The sequence below is a fragment of the Onychostruthus taczanowskii genome, unplaced genomic scaffold (genome assembly GCF_017590055.1).
Source record: "Onychostruthus taczanowskii isolate IOZ18803 unplaced genomic scaffold, ASM1759005v1 scaffold6, whole genome shotgun sequence".
Classification (NCBI taxonomy): Eukaryota; Metazoa; Chordata; class Aves; order Passeriformes; family Passeridae; genus Onychostruthus; species Onychostruthus taczanowskii.
This window is the reverse complement of record NW_024503679.1, coordinates 703,793-724,580: the sequence shown is the minus strand read 5'-3', so window position 1 is coordinate 724,580 and position 20,788 is coordinate 703,793. Positions and strand designations below refer to the sequence as shown.

At 45.8% G+C, this 20,788-nt stretch overlaps 1 protein-coding gene across 5 annotated transcripts in view; it reads left to right on the top strand.

Moving 5' to 3' along the window:
* NEO1 (neogenin 1) overlaps positions 1–20,788 on the top strand; it is a 171,594-nt gene that overhangs the window by 95,543 nt on the left and 55,263 nt on the right. For all 5 annotated transcript variants that reach the window (XM_041418780.1, XM_041418779.1, XM_041418778.1 and 2 more), the window contains exons 6-7: positions 14,948–15,102; positions 16,421–16,541. In XM_041418780.1, the coding sequence (XP_041274714.1) occupies positions 14,948–15,102; positions 16,421–16,541 (276 nt within the window). The remainder of the gene's footprint in view (positions 1–14,947; positions 15,103–16,420; positions 16,542–20,788) is intronic.

Below are 20,788 nucleotides of genomic sequence, written 5' to 3'. Positions count from 1 at the left end.
CAGTTATAAAGCAATTCTTACCGAGGTGGTTTGGGTGTCGTTCTGGATGGAGGGAAGGACTTGGCCCTATATCCACCACATATATCCGGAATTAACACCCCTAAATCCTGAAATGACGCTGTATTGGTCCCAGTGATTGCAGCAGTGCTGCAGATCCTCCCACCAAATAGTCCCAGGGTAGATGGAGGATTCCTGCTGGGAATTTGTTTGGAGGGAGCAGGAGGCATCTAAAGAGACACCAGAGGCAGCGTGGTGGGAACTGGGATCGAGGGTTTTGCCTGGAAATAGCTGGAAATGGGAAACAAGGCCCCAAAGGCTCTGGGCTTGTCGTGCTCAGGGCTGTCTGAGGCCTCTTCTCCAGCTCAGCATTGTGTGGAAAATGAGGGCTCTGGAATTCAATAAAAATTTCATTGCCTTTGGCAGTGCTGTAAGAAGTTTAAATTTTGATGAGCGTTCTTGTTATTCAGATGTTTCCATGGTACTTGGAGTAGACTCAGGGTCAAACAGGCGAGATTTCTCCTAGAAGGGCTGGGGAAGGAGAGCTTAGTAAAACAGAGGAATAATGAATGTAACAGTTTTACATTATTGATGCCTAGATTAAGGTTTTTACTTCTAAAAATCACCCGAGAAGTTGCGTGGAGGGCTCGCTTCGAATGATAATCAGTAATACCCTCGGATAAGCATGGAGTGAGCTCTGCTCTGGTTTATTACAGTTGATAAGCTTTTCCATGTCATCTGGTGAACTCATTTCCATATAGAAATCTCTTTTGTCATCTGTTCTTTGTCTGAGTTCCTCCTTCACTGGGGAGGTCACCCTGAGAGCAGCAGGTTAATCCCAGCCCATGCCTCCCCTCCACAGGTTTTGGGAGATATCCTCCCACAGAAGGTGGGCTCAGTCTGAGCAAGAAGGAAATAAATCTTTGGTGTCTTTGGACATGGAGGGGTTTTACTGGGGGCACTGGAGGGGAGGTGACAAGTGCAAAAGGTATCGAGGCCAAAACTCTCCCACAGAAGGAAACGGGAATCTGTACATTTGTACCTCTTCAGTCCACAAGTGGTTTGAGTTTTCACTTGTGTGTCACCCTGTTGTGGGCAAAACATCACAATTTAGGTTAGTGCGGGACAGACGCTCACTGCTGGGGCCAAATACTCTTGAGGCAGACTCACAGAGCAGTTGAGATTGGAAGGGACCATCTGGAGACCATGCAGTCCATTCAGGGTCATCCGGGTGAGTTTGGGATGTCTCCCAGACATGGGAGACTCCACACCCCCCTGAGCAGCTCTTGCAGGGTTCTGCCACCCTCATGGAAAGCAGCTCTTTCTCTCTGTGAGGTGGATCTTGTGATTTAATTTTTATGCCCATTGTTTCCAGTCCTGTTGCTCAATACCACTGCAAAGTGTTATGGAAGCAGATTTTCACTAATCTTGTACAAAAATCAGTGTTTAATCTCTGCAGGGAATAGCTGAGGGAGCTGTAGCACATCTTCCCCTGAGCTCAGACTGGGTGGGGATTCCATCTTACAGCCCTGATCCGTGGGGTTCTGTGGGTCAGAGCAGCACCCACCTGGTGTCCATCATCCTGAGGCATGCAGGAATTCCTTCTGCTGTTCAACACCTGCCCTGCACCTCTGGGGGGGCCCAGGTGTGCTTGTGCCCCAGGAGCAGCCCTTCCATGGCCATACGGGCAAAGGGGAGGGGGCTTGTGTGTGTTTGTGTTGATGCCTCAGCTTTAGCTTTTCTATTTTTCAGATTTAGGGTGTGGGTCTGGGCTTCATGTTAGGGGAGGGGGAGCTCTCTGCACAGAGCAGGGAGACAAAACAATTCCTGCTCTAGCTGGGGACCAAGGACAAATGATCCAGATCTCAGCCCCAAGAGCATAAACAGTGGTAGAATGAAGAGAGGAAAACAAGCAGGATGGGATCTCATGGGCTAAAGCTATAACTGGACAATTAACTGCAATATGCAAATGGACCAGAATATGTAAAAGTATGAGACCCCATGACCTGTGGTCCATTTTGGTTCATCTTAGGTGTAGCCCTGGCTGGGCTCTTGTGCTGCCCAAGGTGGCTCTGTTGAGTCATTCTAATAAACCCCTGCTTTATTCTTTGGCTCTGTCTAGTTTGGTTCTAGCTCAGCCTTCTCAAGGCATCAGTATGGGCACAGAGGTTCTCCAGCCCCAGCTTCCCCCACTCCTCTGTTCTGATGGGGCTCATGACCATCTTGGCACTGAGGGTTCCTCCCTGCCCAGGCCTCATCAACATCAATGCTCCCAACCCCACAGCAGAGGTAATGGCCTTGTAGTCATGGAAAACATGGGGAATCCAGGCTCAAACCCAAAATTTATCAGGGTATTAGCGCTGTAAACTGATGGCCATTCCTGGGTGGTGGCATCCATCACTACCATCAACATTTAGTTTTGTAGAGGGGGATCTGTGTAACAGAAGTTAACTAAGAATAAAATAGCTTGGGGAAGGTTATTACAAACACAAAGCAAAGGCACAGCCAAAGAGGTTAAACAAATACTGGGCACGTGGTGTTTGTGTTCACAGTGAGCACCCAACACCAGTGAAAAGTTACCTGGAAAGAGGAAAAAACCCAGCTCCAAACCTCCACAGAGAGCTCCTAAGGACAAGGGAAAGGAATTATTATTCTCCTGTTTATTTGCAAGTAAATTAATACAAAACTTTCAATCATTTGCTAATAACATACAAATCTTGTGATAGTTTTTTCCAAGCCTGTCAGAGCTGGGACATCTGCCAGGGACAGCACAGGGTCAGCACATGATGGAGTGTGAGGAGAAAGGGGTGAGAAGATGGCCTGAAGCAGAAAAGTGAATTCCTGCTGTCTGTGTTCTCTGCAAAATTGAAAACTTCTGTCTTAAATTGTATTTTATCTTTTCAAATAGAGGGAGCTGGAGAGAGGCTGTACCTGAACTTGCAGTGTTAGTAAAATCTATTTCAGAGCAAACCCCTGAAGTGAACAGTGAGGAATCATTGGGAGCAGATGGTCTTCACTCCACATTTCTTGAGGAGCTGAAGTGTGAAATCCTGAGTTCCCAAGAGTGCTGTGTAACCTAGCACCTAAATCAGCAGACTGGAAAAATTCAGACTAAGGAGTTTTGGTCAGTGTGACTTGAGGGTTTTAGAAGCCTTTTGGAGGAGACCTGGGAAAATGTGGGTGAGTTAATCTGATGTCTGGAACTGTTAAAATGACAAAAAATTAAAATACAGTGTTGGTAGGTGATTGAATCCATCTATGTGTATTCTGTGTGGAAAAAGCCACACTCTGCTATGGAGAACCTTTTGCAGGATGTTGTTGCCCTTCTTTCCCCAGAGCCCTTCTGACAGTGTCACTCACTAAGAGCCTCAAACACTGGGCTGGGAGTCAGACTGAATTCCCTCCTGCAGGAAAATGGGAATTAATTCATGGTTTCATAGGCATTTAGAGGGGGAGTAGGTGTTGTTTTTATCTGTGGAGCTAAGTCTGCACTGCTGAGTGTGGAAAAGGGAATTTGGGGTGGTCTGAGTTCTTTGGGATTGTGGAAACAAATGGTGCTGGTGAAGAACTTTGGGAACACCTTGTGATGTAAGGAACATCCAGGTGGTGAAATGGCAGTGGAGTTGAACGGATTCCACAGGGAAATGCAGCTCTGCCAGTCTCTGTGATATAGCCGTGGTCTCTGACCTGGGACTTGGCATGGCCCTGAGAGATTGAAGTTGGAAGATGCAGGTCTTTGGAAAATGCAAGATCTTACAAACCAAATGAAATAGTAGGAATTGTTAGGAAAGGAATAGGAACCTGAGCAGAAAAATTATTATGGGACTGTCTAAATCTGTGCTGGCCCTGGATGTCAAATGGGGCAAGCAGTTCTTGTTCCCTCCTCTCTGAAACACAGCAAAGCTCTTGGGTGTAGTAAAGCCAAAGCAGGGGTGGGATGTAACCAGGATCATGGAGGAGTTGTGGGATGTACCAGGGATCATGGAGAAGTTGTAGGATGCATTGGGGATCATGGAGGAAGTGTGGGATGTAACCAGGATCATGGAGGAGGTGTGGGAAGTAACCAGGATCATGGAGGAGGTGTGGAATGTACCAGGGGTCATGGAGGAGGTGAAACATGTGACAGGGATCGTGGCATGGTTTGGATGGGAAGGGACCTTAAAGCTCATCCAGTTCCACCCCTGCCCTGGACAGGGACACCTGCCACTATCCCAGGGTGCTCAGGGCTGTGTCCAAAGCAGTTCTGTTCTGTAAATCTTGAGTGCTTTCTGGGGAGAAGGTTGGAAAGCAATGCTTGTTTCTCTTCATTGGCCAGAACCAAGAGACATCCCATGGTTGGCTGACTCCAAAACACACAAAAGTTGGTAAATTTTCCCTGGAGGTGTCTCATGGAGCTTATCCCTGTGAGCTTTAGGACTGCTGAAGTCTCACCTGGTGCCAGAAAGCAGCTTTTAAAAAGCAAAACCTAACCAGGAGCAGAAAACACAAAGGTATCTCCTCTTTCTCAGGAAATCACTCAGCCAGGGATTGCTCCTGCTGCTAGAATATCCAGAGATATTTTGCTTTTCTGCTTTTCTTCTCTTGCCTCCTGGACACCGGGCCTTGACTGCCAAGTGGCACCATGTCCCCTTTGTGTGTTGGTGTCCCTGGACGTGCCCTGCTCACGAGGAGTCCCTGGGGTTGGATTTGGGGGCTGAGGCACAGCAGGCACCACACCTGCAGCAGGTGCCCCTTGGCTGAGCAGGGCAGCCAGGAGGGACATTGCTCACGCTGGATCTGTGCACACAGCTTAAGGGGAGTGGGGAGTGCTGGGCCAGCCTTGCCAGAGCTTTCTTGCCAAGGTGCAGTTGGTGTCTGAACGGGGCTGTGACTGACAAGGCAAGTGAAAAACCCAGACAGAAAAATCCTGCTCATGTACAGGATGCTCTAGAGCTTGCTGCGTGTCTGTGCACCCAGAGAGCTTCCCAGGCAATTCCAGGTGTGAATCCATGTCCAGAGCTCTGCCTGCAGTCCCAGTGTCAGGCTGGAGCCCACAGCTTTCCACAGGAGCCCTGCTGGAGATGGGGCTGCTGCACACGAGAGCTTCTTATGGCTGTGTTCAGGGACTGTTGGATTTTACTGCAGCTCCTGCTGGGAGGGAATCCCATTTCTATCCCAACATGCAAGAGTGAGCAATTAATTGTTTGGAGTATTATCTGAGGACAGGACAGGGATGGAGATGTTAGTCCTGTGTCATTCCTCCTTCACAGGAATGATACATAAATACAGATATATGTGTATATACACTAATTTCCTTTCTGCAGCACTGAGCATTTCTTTGTTAAGCTCCTGTTTGAGGTGTCCTGTTCCATGGCTGCATAATCCGTGGGATGTAACCAGGATCATGGAGGAGCTGTGGGATGTAACCAGGATCATGGAGGAGCTGTGGGATGTAACCAGGATCATGGAGGAGTTGTGGGATGTACCAGGGATCATGGAGAAGTTGTAGGATGCATTGGGGATCATGGAGGAAGTGTGGGATGTAACCAGGATCATGGAGGAGTTGTGGGATGTAACCAGGATCATGGAGGAGTTGTGGGATGTACCAGGGATCATGGAGAAGTTGTAGGATGCATTGGGGATCATGGAGGAAGTGTGGGATGTAACCAGGATCATGGAGGAGTTGTGGGATGTAACCAGGATCATGGAGGAGGTGTGGGAAGTAACCAGGATCATGGAGGAGGTGTGGAATGTACCAGGGATCATGGAGGAGGTGAAACATGTCACAGGGATCGTGGCGTGGTTTGGATGGGAAGGGACCTTAAAGCTCATCCAGTTCCACCCCTGCCCTGGACAGGGACACTTGCCACTATCCCAGGGTGCTCAGGGCTGTGTCCAAAGCAGTTCTGTTCTGTAAATCTTGAGTGCTTTCTGGGGAGAAGGTTGGAAAGCAATGCTTGTTTCTCTTCATTGGCCAGAACCAAGAGACATCCCATGGTTGGCTGACTCCAAAACACACAAAAGTTGGTAAATTTTCCCTGGAGGTGTCTCATGGAGCTTATCCCTGTGAGCTTTAGGACTGCTGAAGTCTCACCTGGTGCCAGAAAGCAGCTTTTAAAAAGCAAAACCTAACCAGGAGCAGAAAACACAAAGGTATCTCCTCTTTCTCAGGAAATCACTCAGCCAGGGATTGCTCCTGCTGCTAGAATATCCAGAGATATTTTGCTTTTCTGCTTTTCTTCTCTTGCCTCCTGGACACCGGGCCTTGACTGCCAAGTGGCACCATGTCCCCTTTGTGTGTTGGTGTCCCTGGACGTGCCCTGCTCACGAGGAGTCCCTGGGGTTGGATTTGGGGGCTGAGGCACAGCAGGCACCACACCTGCAGCAGGTGCCCCTTGGCTGAGCAGGGCAGCCAGGAGGGACATTGCTCACGCTGGATCTGTGCACACAGCTTAAGGGGAGTGGGGAGTGCTGGGCCAGCCTTGCCAGAGCTTTCTTGCCAAGGTGCAGTTGGTGTCTGAACGGGGCTGTGACTGACAAGGCAAGTGAAAAACCCAGACAGAAAAATCCTGCTCATGTACAGGATGCTCTAGAGCTTGCTGCGTGTCTGTGCACCCAGAGAGCTTCCCAGGCAATTCCAGGTGTGAATCCATGTCCAGAGCTCTGCCTGCAGTCCCAGTGTCAGGCTGGAGCCCACAGCTTTCCACAGGAGCCCTGCTGGAGATGGGGCTGCTGCACACGAGAGCTTCTTATGGCTGTGTTCAGGGACTGTTGGATTTTACTGCAGCTCCTGCTGGGAGGGAATCCCATTTCTATCCCAACATGCAAGAGTGAGCAATTAATTGTTTGGAGTATTATCTGAGGACAGGACAGGGATGGAGATGTTAGTCCTGTGTCATTCCTCCTTCACAGGAATGATACATAAATACAGATATATGTGTATATACACTAATTTCCTTTCTGCAGCACTGAGCATTTCTTTGTTAAGCTCCTGTTTGAGGTGTCCTGTTCCATGGCTGCATAATCCTGCCTTTGCTCAAATAACTGATTCCAGCTCTTCCATTTTTCTTTTGGAGCCAATTTTCTGAGTCATTGATCATTTTCATTGCTCTCTTGTAAATCAGAGTTCATGTTTTCCTTCAGATGTGGGGGGTTGGGGTGTGTTGGGTGGAGGGAGGGGAGGGAGCTGCTGCCAGCCTCCACATGGGCAGTTCTTCCATCCCACTGTGATACTGGGACTCCTGTCTAGTTTGTAAGAAAATCCTTATTTCTCAGGCCTTTTTCTCTGAACTTTAGTGCTATTACTTCCTACTCCATAAATCTACAACATATTATTTCTGCTTAAGAAACCCCCACTTATGTTGAATTACAGCATGAGTTTTTTTACTCTCTAATTGATCAATATAATTATACTTTATATTTGTTCTGTACTATTCATGCTTACCTGGTTTCTTGGTTGTTGTCCTAGCATTGAATATTGGATTTAGTTTCTGCCTCTGGAATGTTTATTTAGGGGCTGGTCTCTGAAGCATAGATCATATTTAGCAATTTCTGAATGAAAGCTTTTCACTGTAAATGTAAAATAGCTGTTTTAATTCAGCCCTGCCCTTCTGCCACCACTGGAACCAGCTCTCTCTCCATGGAGCTGGGGTTTGGCATTTGCCAAGGAAACGGTAAAGCTCTGAACAGTCCAAAGGAGCAAAACATGGGCCATCAAATGCTCATTTGGGGCTGTTCCAGCTGCTGAGCAGAGGTTAACGAGCTCCTTGGAGCAGGCAAACCAGGCCCCCTCTCTGCTTTGGCTGTGGAAGAAGAGGGAAAGATTCCCACCAGCCAGGATGCCACAGGCACTGCTTCTCCCTAGGGATATTTGCTTTAGTTTTCTAAAATATATGTATTAAAAAACCATTTACTGCATTAGAGAGTGTCACTGCCACCGAAACTGTTCATAAAATGCAGCTCTGGTTTTGCTGCAAAAAAATTTGCTGTAGTAGTTTACATTTTTATAACCTTTTTGTGTCTTGCTATGCTGATTTTTGTACATTAATTTGACACTTTTCTGAATTTCTCTAGAGGAACCCTTTTTGTCGGTTTGTGTTTGCTTTGCAAATTTTGTAGCTGCATATTAAGTGTGTTTTAAGGACATCACAGCCGTGCTCAGGGATTGGCAAGAATGTTTTAGTTTTGGGGTTTAAATCTCTTTTTTCCCCCAAGTATTATCCATATACTTCTGCTTTTTTTAAAGGAAGAATGTTATGACTCCCCCTTTTCATTTAAAGTGTAAATTCCTTTTTTAGTTTCAGGATACATTTGAAGAAAATCAACTAATTTCTATACAACTAACTCATGGAATTAAAATATAATAATCAAAATATTCTGCTTTCAAACATCAATTCAAACATTTTTTCTGTGTTTAGGGGGAGGAACAGGAGGGGATGGATTAACTGGGTGATGGTCATGTTACAGTTTGATCCTTCTTAGAAACTAAATTGCAGTTGTGAAAATTGCATTTAACTTTATAATGATTCTAATAGGATTTGGAACATATCCTAATGGAATAGGTTGTTATCCCTGGAGGAGGAAATAAAATCCCTGTGGACCATTTCAGGCTGATATGAAATGGGCTTTATGGTAAAATGTCCATTTTAAATACTGCTGGTAATCCAGATTTGTAACTGAAATACAAGCTAGGGATTGTGCCCCCAGCATCCCTGAGAAATGGGTTAGCAATGGAAGTGGCCAGGAATGCTGCAGTCAGGAGTATTTGAGATACACTGGGAAAATGTGGCCACTCTGCTAAGTTTGTGTTTGTGCTCTTTGGGCTGTGGGGAAGCTTCTGGAATGAGCAGATGCTTTTGTAAGGGGTGCCTGGAGATGTGCTCACTCCCTGTCTGCTTGATCATGGCCAAAGTGTGGGAGGAAGGGGATGGGGAGGGTGGCAGGAGCTGGGATTTCATTGGCTGGCCTTGGAAAACACACTCCTAAGTTCTAGGGATTGAGGGCATCTGGAGGTGGTTGGGAAGCAGCAATGGTGCTTCAGTGTTGTCCTGGACATTTCCAGTTTGGAAATTGAGCTTTAGGCTGTTCCTGGAGTTCCAACACTGCTGCAGGAATAGTCCTGGAAGTGTTCCTGTCCCTGGAAGTGCCCAAAGCCAGGTTGGATGGGGCTTGGAGCACCGTGGTCCAGTGGAAGGTGTCCCTGCCCATGGCAAGGGTGGCACTGGGTGGTCTTTGAGATCCCTTCCTACCCAAACCAGTCATGGATTCTGTACTTGGGAGTGTTGGGAGCCACTGGTCAGTCCTGTTCATTTTGGGTTTGTTGGATGCTGTGCTAGGACCAACAGTTGATTTAATGCTTTTTAGAAAGAGAATAGGTTTTTTAAAATGATCTTTACAGGCTGTGTGTCCAAAGGAGACCATTGCTGTGCTCCCCCTATACAGCAGAGCTACAGACCACTGGAATTCATTTCCGTTTCCTTCTGATCACCTGTACATGTGGAATGGGATCCATGTCCATCATCCATTCCTGTTTCCACATCACCTTGGGTGCAATTCCTACTGCATGTGTGGAGTTCCTCAGCTCTTCCCATCCTTTTAGAGCTATTGGCTTAAAAAACCATCTTATTTTTCAAATATTTCACCTTTATTGGGATGTAGCTTAGAAGTTTGAATCAACTGCTGATGTAGGTTGGATTGGGTTTTTTTCTTAATCTTTTGATCATTGTTGTGATCAAAATATTTTCTTCAGTCTCCAGAAGGGTGGCAGGGCTCCCTGGGGGATGTGAAATTCTGTTGAAGCATTTTGCCTTTTCAGGAGTTGTTCTGTGCTGACACGAAGAGGGGGCTGAACTGCCAAGTTGTCTTTGAAGTTTAATTGTGTGTTTGGCAACAGAGCACACGATCTTCCCTTACAAACCTGGTTTTCTGTGGTAATTGGCTCATTTGCTCACTGGTTATCAATTGAACTTCTCTGCCACAAACATCTGTACTTGCATTGTGTTAATGCTAAACACTGACATGGTTAAACCAGAAGAGTGTGTTTGAAAAGCATTTATTAATTCATTAACTGGGAAGTAATTGATAAAGTGAGCACTCCTCTTGTTATTATCCCTTTGTGAGCAGCTTGGCATTTGCTCCATGAGCCAGAAAAGCAAAGTCACTTTGAAAAAATGGGGTGTTTCAAATTTTTAATCTCCTAAATCAAAAGTAATTGAGAGTGGGTAGGAGAGCGTCTACTTCAACTTCCACTTTTGTGTCAAGAAAATCCTGCCTCTTATGATTCAAAATTAATGCCTCTTTCTGGATGATGTCCCAAATTTGGCAATATCAGTTGCCAAAGATATTTGAGTTCTTTCCAAATGTCTTCATTACAAGTTAAATATTAGTGTAGAACACAGAGTCAGAACTTTCCTGTGGTACAGTTTGGGCATTCAGTTCTTCCCTGGGAGGGTGGGCAGGCCCTGGCACAGGGTGCCCAGAGCAGCTGGGGCTGCCCCTGGATCCCTGGTAGTGCCCAAGGCCAGGCTGGACAGGGCTTGGAGCACCCTGGGACAGTGGAAGGTGTCCCTGCCCATGGCAGGGGGGGGATGGGATGATCTTCAAGGAACTGTCCAGCCCAAACCAGGCTGGGATTCCATGATGAGTTTTTCAGCTAAGTTTTTGTGCTTTTGGCAGTCACTGGTACTGGCTTGTGTCTCTTTTTGTTCCTCTGACAAGATTAATACGTGGCTAAGGAATTCAAACTCACCTGTAATGAATGTTTTGGAAATGCAAGCATTGTACATTTGTGGAAAAACAACTTTTCCAATTCTTGTATTCCCTTTTTTCAACTCTGCAAGCACTGCAGGAATCGATCGTGCGTGTGAATGCAGCCGGAGACAGAGATGGAAATGAGAACATCAGCTATTGATCAGGCAGGCTGAACAAAATGAGGCATTAGTTAAAAAGGGCTAACGAGCAGGCAATGATTGTCCCAGGCTGGCAGGGGATGATGCATGTGGGAAGGGCAGGGGCAGAGTGATGGGTTGGTGAGGGATTTGCTGCACTGCTGCCATGGTATTTATGCCATTTTTCAAGGCACTGCTGAGACACGGCTGAAATTCCATGTAAATGATTGAAACACCACAGGCTCCTGTTGTATTTGTGGGGACCCTTGTGGCAGGAAGGAATGATGAATCTGACTCCATGTTCTCAGAAGGCTAATTTATTATTTTATGATGCTATATTATATTAAAGAATGCTATACTAAAGAATACAGAAAGGGTACTTAGAGAATGCTAAAAAGATAACAATGAAACTCGTGTGTCTCCCCAGAGTCCTGACACAGCTTGGCCCTGATTGGCCAATGAGTGAAAATAACTCATAGCAAAAACTAATCAAACAATGACCTGTGGGTAAACAATCTCCAAACACATTCCAAAGGAGCCAAACACAGAGAAGCAAATGAGATAAGAATTGTTTTCCTTTTTCTCTGAGGCTTCTCAGCTTCCCAGGAGAAAAATCCTGGGCGAAGGGATTTTCCAGAGAATGTGAGTGTGACAGGCTCCAGAGATGGACTCTGGCTGGAGCACATCCAGGGGGTTGTGAGGAATCTGGCAGGGGTGGGATGGGATGATCTTCAAGGAACTGTCCAGCCCAAACCAGGCTGGGATTCCATGATGAGTTTTTCAGCTAAGTTTTTGTGCTTTTGGCAGTCACTGGTACTGGCTTGTGTCTCTTTTTGTTCCTCTGACAAGATTAATACGTGGCTAAGGAATTCAAACTCACCTGTAATGAATGTTTTGGAAATGCAAGCATTGTACCTTTGTGGAAAAACAACTTTTCCAATTCTTGTATTCCCTTTTTTCAACTCTGCAAGCACTGCAGGAATCGATCGTGCGTGTGAATGCAGCCGGAGACAGAGATGGAAATGAGAACATCAGCTATTGATCAGGCAGGCTGAACAAAATGAGGCATTAGTTAAAAAGGGCTAACGAGCAGGCAATGATTGTCCCAGGCTGGCAGGGGATGATGCATGTGGGAAGGGCAGGGGCAGAGTGATGGGTTGGTGAGGGATTTGCTGCACTGCTGCCATGGTATTTATGCCATTTTTCAAGGCACTGCTGAGACACGGCTGAAATTCCATGTAAATGATTGAAACACCACAGGCTCCTGTTGTATTTGTGGGACCCTTGTGGCAGGAAGGAATGATGAATCTGACTCCATGTTCTCAGAAGGCTAATTTATTATTTTATGATGCTATATTATATTAAAGAATGCTATACTAAAGAATACAGAAAGGGTACTTAGAGAATGCTAAAAAGATAACAATGAAACTCGTGTCTCTCTCCAGAGTCCTGACACAGCCTGGCCCTGATTGGCCAATGAGTGAAAATAACTCATAGCAAAAACTAATCAAACAATCACCTGTGGGTAAACAATCTCCAAACACATTCCAAAGGAGCCAAACACAGGAGAAGCAAATGAGATAAGAATTGTTTTCCTTTTTGTCTGAGGCTTCTCAGCTTCCCAGGAGAAAAATCCTGGGCGAAGGGATTTTCCAGAGAATGTGAGTGTGACAGGCTCCAGAGATGGACTCTGGCTGGAGCACATCCAGGGGGTTGTGAGGAATTGTCACAGCAGAGCAAACACGACTGGTTGAGCCACCCAGAATAAAGCTGGGGTAGGGGAAGGGAGGGAGCAGTAGCACAGCTTGTAATAAATAACAGTGCTGGGGATAAATACCAGGGAGGGATAAAAATAATTTTCATAGAGAATAAATTACAGCAATTTGGTGGTAAATAAATTCAGAAGAGAGTTTTCAAATGTCAGAGTTGTGTGTGGTGGTAGCAGCCATCAGAGAGTAAGCACAGAAATATCTGAACCTTTTTAAGGTGGAATTTATGGTGTGTTTGGTAAATTTCTGGGAAGTTGGTATGAAAGGGATATCTGAATGCACAGGCAGCTGGGTGCCCCATCCAGCTTTTTGCTCCTGTGTGAGAGTTTGAGCAATGAATGTGCAGCTTTGTGTAGGTTTGCACCCTTACCTGAGAGGTAAACCACCTTCTTACTCTAAAGTATTTCCATTTATTAATGTTCTCTTTATTCATTTATAGCCCAAAACATATGGGGGGTTGGGTTGTTTAAAAACAGCTCACCTCCAGCTGTTTTTAAAAGTATTAAATCCACCTACAAACCTTTGGGATCATTTCAGAGGAAACATGACCTAGGATTCCTTATCCTCAGTACCAAATAAACCCCATTGAGAGGCCAAATGTGTAAATTGTTTGTCTAAACCCCGTGGCCCTTCTGTATTGACTTTCTTTGCTAAATATTAAAGGGCAAAAGGCTGCTTTGGGCTTTCCTGGAACTCCAACAATCCCAGCTGCCAACACAAGTAAGAGAATTGCCCTGTGCTGGGAACATAATAAACACAAATAAACAGGTGGGTGTTCTCCAAAGAGGATACTCAAGGAGTAAGTGCCTGCAGGGCTTGGTGCTGCTCAGCCAGATGAGTGCAGAGTATGCAGCTGGAGGCTCCTGTGGGAGAAACTGTGCACCAGTCACTTGGGGCTGGCGTCCCCAAAAAATCTGTATCTCAGACTTTGTGTGATTTTAAATATATTTGGTGGAATTAATCTCACTCTGGGGACTTAAGGACATATAGAAGGCAGCCAAGACCCAGAGTAACACCTTTGGTGCATGTTGTAAGTGAAGAACTTCTGTTCTTGATAGAATTTATGTTCAGATCTTCTGCTGTGCTGTGTTATAAATACACAGCTCCCCTCCTGTACATCCATGAAGTGTCATCACTGTGGTATAAAGGCACCTGGCTGCTCATGGACATCCTGTTTCCTTGGCTTCCACCGGCCAGAGAAGAAACTCCTGGGCTCAGTGCTGCACTCTCTGTTTGATAACCTCAGTTCCTTCACAGGAACACGAGGCCACGGTGCCCTGGGAAAGTTTCGTCTCATTTTTGTGTCCATTCATTTTTAAAAGTACTTTTTGATATAATTGTAGCTTTTGCTTTCCTATTGACTTGAACCCCCTAAGGTTTAACTTTGCAGTTTATACACCTCAGTTCCATTTCTTCTTTGATGTAGTCTCGAGAGGTCACTCTCAATTGGCTGGATCCTGTTGGAACCCTGGATGCTGAGAATTTTAAACTTTCTGTGCTTAAAGGCACAGACCCTCAAAAGAGCACTACATTTGACCTGAGGCTGTGGAGAAGACTTTAAAAATTGATTGATAGCACTGAGATTACGGGTGTGTACTTGGTTAGAAGTGTATAATATCACACGGTGGAAAACTTAGAATTTGGGGTTTTAGAATATAGAAATAAATATGAACCAAGATAGAAGCTTTAAGGCAGAGGCAAGTTATTCTTCTTTACCTTCTTCTTCCTCCTTCTTCATGGGTTTGGGTGATGTTTTGTAACTGGACAGAGAAGTCCACATTGCAAGCTTCGAGGGATCAGTTATTGGGTTAAAAGGGAAAATAATCCAGGTGTTGTTTCTTAATTGGATAGTTTAGTCTTAAAAGACCTCGTAACAAGAGATTGTTAGCCATTTTGTGCCTTGCTAATGAAAGGCTGCAAAACTCCTAGTTGTGGGGCTGTTTCACTGATAAGAAATAATAAACACCTGAGTCCAGACATGGACTACAGTCTCAAATACCTTCAACCCCAACCTCAAAAACCCACAGGATCCCAGGATGGTTTGGGTTGGAGGGGACCTTAGAGATCATGTCATTCCCAGCCCCCTGCTGTGGGCAGTGACACCTTCCACTGGACCAGGCTGGCCCACAGGTGATTCTAGAAGAGCTCCCAGCTTGTGTGGGTGTCTGTCAAAGCTGGGCTGCACATTCCTGCTGCCTTTGCTGCCACTGGTGCCCAGTCCATCTCTTGGTGTCGAGCTGGCTGTGTGTGGGACTGTGAGGTCTCTTTCTCTGGCTCTAACATCATCTTCTTGCCTTTGTTCCTTCCACCCTGAAGTTCCCCCCACGTTCCTGAAGCGCCCTGCGAACATCTACGCCCACGAGTCCATGGACATCGTGTTTGAGTGCGAGGTGACCGGGAAGCCAACGCCGACCGTCAAGTGGGTCAAGAACGGGGACGTGGTGATCCCCAGTGACTACTTCAAAATCGTGGTGAGTGCACTGGGCAGCTTGCACGTTTTTGGCCTGTCAGTTCTCCATAGTCATGGAAATTGGGTTCTTCTGTAGAACTGCTTTTGTCCTCTTGGTGTTTAGTATCTCCAGCTGGGGGCTGTGTACAAATTACAGACAGGACAGGACTTCCAGGAACGTGCCTTGAGCTGTTTTATTTTCCAGCATCAGTCTCATTACATGGTCATGACAATGGGAAGATGCTATTAGCTCATATCCCAGGCAGCAGACCAAGAACTTAATGTTACAGCTTAATGTTACTTTAAAAGTTTTGTGGCCAGTCACACAAAGTAAAAGCACATTGACAGTAGTTCTACCCAAGCACTATAAGCACACGTCCCTTTGGTTAAAACAATGCCTGATTATTTTGAATACAATACCTGCTTGTAGGCCTTAAAACACAATACACAGAGCTCCATTATTAAGCTTAGAACTTGCTAATATCTTGCTAGATAGACTTTTCAGCAGCTTAGGGAGTTATTCTAGCCAAGCATTAGTACACAGACCATTGTTCTATTTGTCCTTACTTTTCTACTTCTTACATAATTTTTCTGCTGACCAATCTTATAGCTACTGCTTAGCTCTAATCACAGTTCTGCTGTTTCTGAGGCCTGCCTTTTGCAGCTTTCCCAAAACCCTCTGATTTTATGGATTCCCACACTCTGGGACCTGGAAGAGAAATTGTTTCTTGAATCCATTTAATGTACATTGCTTATATTTTAAGAGTTGATGTCTTTATAGCTTGGAATTTCCAGGAGACTCGGGCACACAGGGTGGCAAAATGCACTGTCATGAGCTCACCACGACCACTGGCTGTGTGTGCTGCAGTCTGCCCCATTAAAATTCTAATTTCAAGCAGGAGCTGAAATAGAAATGTAACTGAGCTGTGGATGGTGAGTTTGGCACAGGGGTGCTTCTACAGGGAGATTTCAAATGCAGTCAAAGGCATTATTGAGACAGGTGAGAAATGAATGGCTGTGTAATTGGGTGTACCTGGCTTGTAGGGCTGTGAGGTTCAGTCAGGGTCCAAAATACCACCAGAACAGCTGGGGAAACATTAGGATTTGCCAGTGCTGTGTGATGCTAGAAAATGATGGCCATTAATGAGAGCTTCTGCTGCTTTTTGAACTGCTAGAACATGAGGATTCGGGGCAAGGGAGGTGAGATCTGGGTCACCCAAACACACTTTTCCCAATTGCTGTCATAAGTTTCTCCTATCACAGTAACGTGCCCTGCTGACACCATTGTTTTGGCAATTGCAGCCCATTTCTAAGTGTTGTTTTCTCCCTTTGCTCCTCAGAAAGAACATAACCTGCAAGTTTTGGGGCTGGTGAAGTCTGATGAAGGATTCTATCAGTGCATTGCTGAAAACGATGTTGGAAATGCACAGGCTGGAGCCCAGCTGATAATACTTGACCTTGGTAAGATAAACTGTGACAGCAGAGAGCCAAAAGTGGGGAGGGACCATTCCAAGGGACCTTTCCACAGGGTGGGTTCTGTCAATAGCTCAGCTAGAGCAGGGTGATTTTTTTTTTTTAATCCTGTGAGTGATCCACTGTTGTTTTCTGTACACTTAGTGAGGAGAACTGAAGGAATTCTACAGGATCCATCCTGTATTTTGAATAATATTTGGTGCAATAATAAAACATGATCCAAAATGTTGCATGCTGAGGGTTACCAGCAATAGCCGAATAGTGAAAATGAAAACATTCACTAAAATCACAAACCTGGAAAAGAAGCAGTTATGGAGCACACCCCAAATCACCCCAAATATTTTATATCAAAGTCATTCCAGTGTCAGAACCTTTTCCTGCTATTAGTGTAAAAAATAGTGAGCTTTGTCATTCCAGCAAAGTGCAGCTGCACATCTGGTGGTTTACAGCTGCAGTTTAAGGTAAAGATGTGCTCCAATCAGTGGAACTCCTGCCAGTGCTCCCTCTAAAGTGTCCTGCATTGCATGGCTGGGGTGGCAAAGCAGAACAATTGGTGTTATGATTAAAGACCCCAAAAGAGAGATACTGCAAATATCATCGCTAAGGCATCAGGTTGTTTTGCTCTTTCAGGTCACAGAGTTATGAAAAATAATTTCTAAAAGCCCAAGGAAGAAAACCCCAGAGGATGAGGGGAGACAAGTCAGACAAGAAAATACTAAAACTGTACTGAGGGGGGCTTTGTGTTCTCTTTTTGGAGGGGGATTGTTTTGAATGCTAATTTATTTCTTATTTGAATGGAGAGGATTTAGGAGAAACAGTCTTAGCCTTGGCTGGAGGCTTGATGGAACTTCACACCTTGAACAGCTGTGAATCTGCTGCCCCTGGCTTTGGTGTCCAGTGTGCAGACAGTAAACCTAGGAATGAGCCATAAAGAGAGATTTCCTGATTATTTTCCAGGTGTTTTGTAGAGTGCACTTGCTACTCCCTCTGAATTCCTCTTTGGATCTGGGTGTGTTTCACTGCTGGCTGAAGAGCCACAGGTACTCCCCACAAGGATTTGGGGAATGCAGGGTGCCCTCTCCTGGGGTCAGGAGCTTTAATGCCATGGAGCAGTGGCAGGAGTCTGCATCCAGCACTGCCCTGCTGTCATCAGATTGCCAGAAGAATTATTAAAAGGAATTTAATTTCTGCTCTGTGCATTAATCACCTGAGTGGTTTGCAGCCCCTTCCAGCAGAAGCATTATTCCATATTCTCCACGTTTCAAACACTGAATAATGGATGGCCTTGGCTTTGGGAGCCCTGCCCAAGCCTGTGCTTGCACCCAGCTCCCAGCAGTGGTTTCTAAATGACTCTCACTGTTGTTATTGGAGTTCCTGTGGTCTCACTCCTCTGCCTTTCCCTCCCCTGCTGTTTGTCCAGTGGTTTCTCCTTCCTGCTCTGCTCCAGCACCTCATCCTGCTGTCCTCAAGGACTTTGCTCATAATGTCCTTTCTCTTTTGCATGCTGCCAGAGGATTTGGGCTGCAGTGGTGGAGTCTCACAGGGGGTGTAGAGACACACCCGAGGCTGTGTCCCTGGAACTCTGGGGCCATTGAGATGCTGTTCTGCAGCAGTGGGACACCCCTGGAACACATCTGAGTGGAACTGTGCTGTGCAGGGGGCTGTGATGGGCAGTGCCGTGAGGAATGAGTGTGATATGTGAAATCTGGCCATTCACAGGTGGAGGAAATATGGATATTGGGGTTTAAAATATCTTCCTTCTCTCAGTCCATGAGCAGTGGAGAAGGATACTTCTGGGAAAGAGGGTGAAGGTATCACAGGCAGTAGTGGCAGCTGGCTTGGTATGAAAATTCAAACCCCTCATTTGAGCAAAAACTATTCTGAACATTTCAATCATTAATGCAGAAAACTTATTTTTAAATTATTTCATAGCTGCTGATCAGAAATGCCAACTTTACCAATTTGAAAAGTAACTTCAGTGAAAAAAATGTTGATTTAAGTGTTCATCAAAGTTCTTCCCAGTTAGCAGTGCTTCCCTTCCTGTGCTGTTCTCTTTTCTCCTTCCTGCTGGAATTGGCAAACATCTGGCTATTTACAAACCATTTCTCATTAGCCCTTTTGCTTATCAAATTGATCCTGAATGAACTAAATGCAAATGAGAAAGTGGAAGCCCTGGGGAGTTTCTCAGGGAGGCCACGTGAGTGCTCTCATCCAAGTGAAGTCCCACATCTGTGCTTTGTGCTCCTGGAAGGCAGTGTAAGTTTGAAATGCAGTGAGGGGAAAACATTCATCTGCTACAAAGGGAGATATCCATGTTTGAACACATCTCTGACTTGGAGAGAGCAGGAATTTGGTGATTCAGGTTCTGCACAGCCTGGGCACAGCCCCACAGAACCCTGTATAAAGTCTGTCTGTGACTCTCATCTCCTACAATGAGCTTGATATAATCATGGATCAGACATAAAGTTTTAGGCTGGGATTTTTGGTGTTTGGGGTAAGTTCTGGGTAGCTTTTACTACATATGAAAGTTATTTGTGGGAAATGTTAAAGCACAGAATTGAAAGGCTTCTTGAGTGCCTTTTCCTCTAAACTATGGTAATTCTGTTAATACATTTGTAAAAGTTTGCACCTGGAAAGGGATTGGCCATACAGAATCCACAACCCTGGCTTTTTCAGGAATATATGAAAGAATCATGGTATTGAGAGCAGAGACTTTTACGACAAGTGTTTGTAATTGAGAAGGTTGGAAGGATAGAAGAGGGAGGAAGATTTGGGTCAATGGTCTGAGTTAAATCATCTTCATCCCTGTACTGAACATCAGGTGTAGAATTCTGCAAGGAACTTGAAAAGCCTCTCGTGTGCTTTCCAGCCACTTTGGGCTTTGGAGCTGTGTCCCTGTTTCAGATACTGGCCCTGGGCACTCAGTGCCTTTCAGAATTTCACTGGAGTGGCTCTGCTGCCTGCTCTGCCTTTCAGGAAGAATTTGGGAATTCTCCCTAAGAGAAGGAAGTTCCTCAATGACCTCATTGCCTCGCACTTGGACTTTCCAGTCTCAGTGCTTCTCTCTTTGCCTCCTTGATGAGGAGATGAGTGGTTTGACGTCCTGCAGATGCCCCCAGGAGGACTCCTGCCTGTCCCAGAATCTCCATCGTGCCTTAGGAATGCCTTTCTCAGCAACCTCAAATCTCTCCTCCCCCTTTTTTACACAAACCCAGCTAGCTTTACTTCCAATCCTCATTGCTCAGCCCCTGAATGTCCCAGTTATGGAGCAGATACACTGAATTACAGCAGAGCCATTCCTTGTCATCACTTTTACAGCATTTTTGCGTGTGGGGGATGAGACCCTCGGGGTAACAGAGGCGTTTGGGGTTTCTTGGTGCTGTAACCCAGCCTTGTCCAGGGAATCTGGCCCTGCTCACGCTGCCATGTGGAGACTGGGAAAAGAACAGGTGGCAACAAGTAGGAGGAGGGAGGCAGATGGTTCCCTGTCACCCTGTGTGAAAGGCATTGACGAGTACTCAGGCACCGGGGAAAAACAGGAGTGATGCCTGAACACTGTGGAAAGCAGGGTCTGGATTGTAAACAAATATGCTGTGCTATGGGAGAACAATTTCAAACCATCCTTTCAGATGCACTGTGTCACCTTCACAAGTGAAGGGGGGTGCTTTGTGGGGCTCTTGTACTTTTATACTACAAAATTGGGTTTTTTCACTATATTGTGAATTGTACAGGAGTGAATGAGTTGGATACTCTGCTGTAGGAGCCATGTCAGTATTGTTTGTTATGGAACTATTTCTTTAAAATTAGTTTTTTTCATGAAGAAAGGTCTCTGTCCAAGCAAGGGACTGCATGTGATTAATTATTCCCAGCATGGGAAGCAAGGAGGTGGAATTAGAAATCTGTGTGTAGTTGTAGAGCTGTGAGGCTTTGGGATCACAGAGACATCTGGGGATGGCTCCATGGCATGGATGCAGGTTCTTCAGGGAGGAGGGGTGGGGAAGCAGGGAACTGGGTCACCCTCAAAGGCTGATTCCAGTGTTTCCTCACTTTGGAGAGGGTGATGAGGCAGCCAGGAGCACTGGCACAGGGATCAGTGGATGGAAGGACAGCAGTGTGTGTCTGCTGGAGACTGGGTCCTGCAGGGCAGGGAGGAGATGGAGCTTTTTAACACAGCCCTGGTGCTCCTGTGGGCTTTGAGCCATGTGGGGGTGCTGGGTGGCAGCTCTGTGTGACAA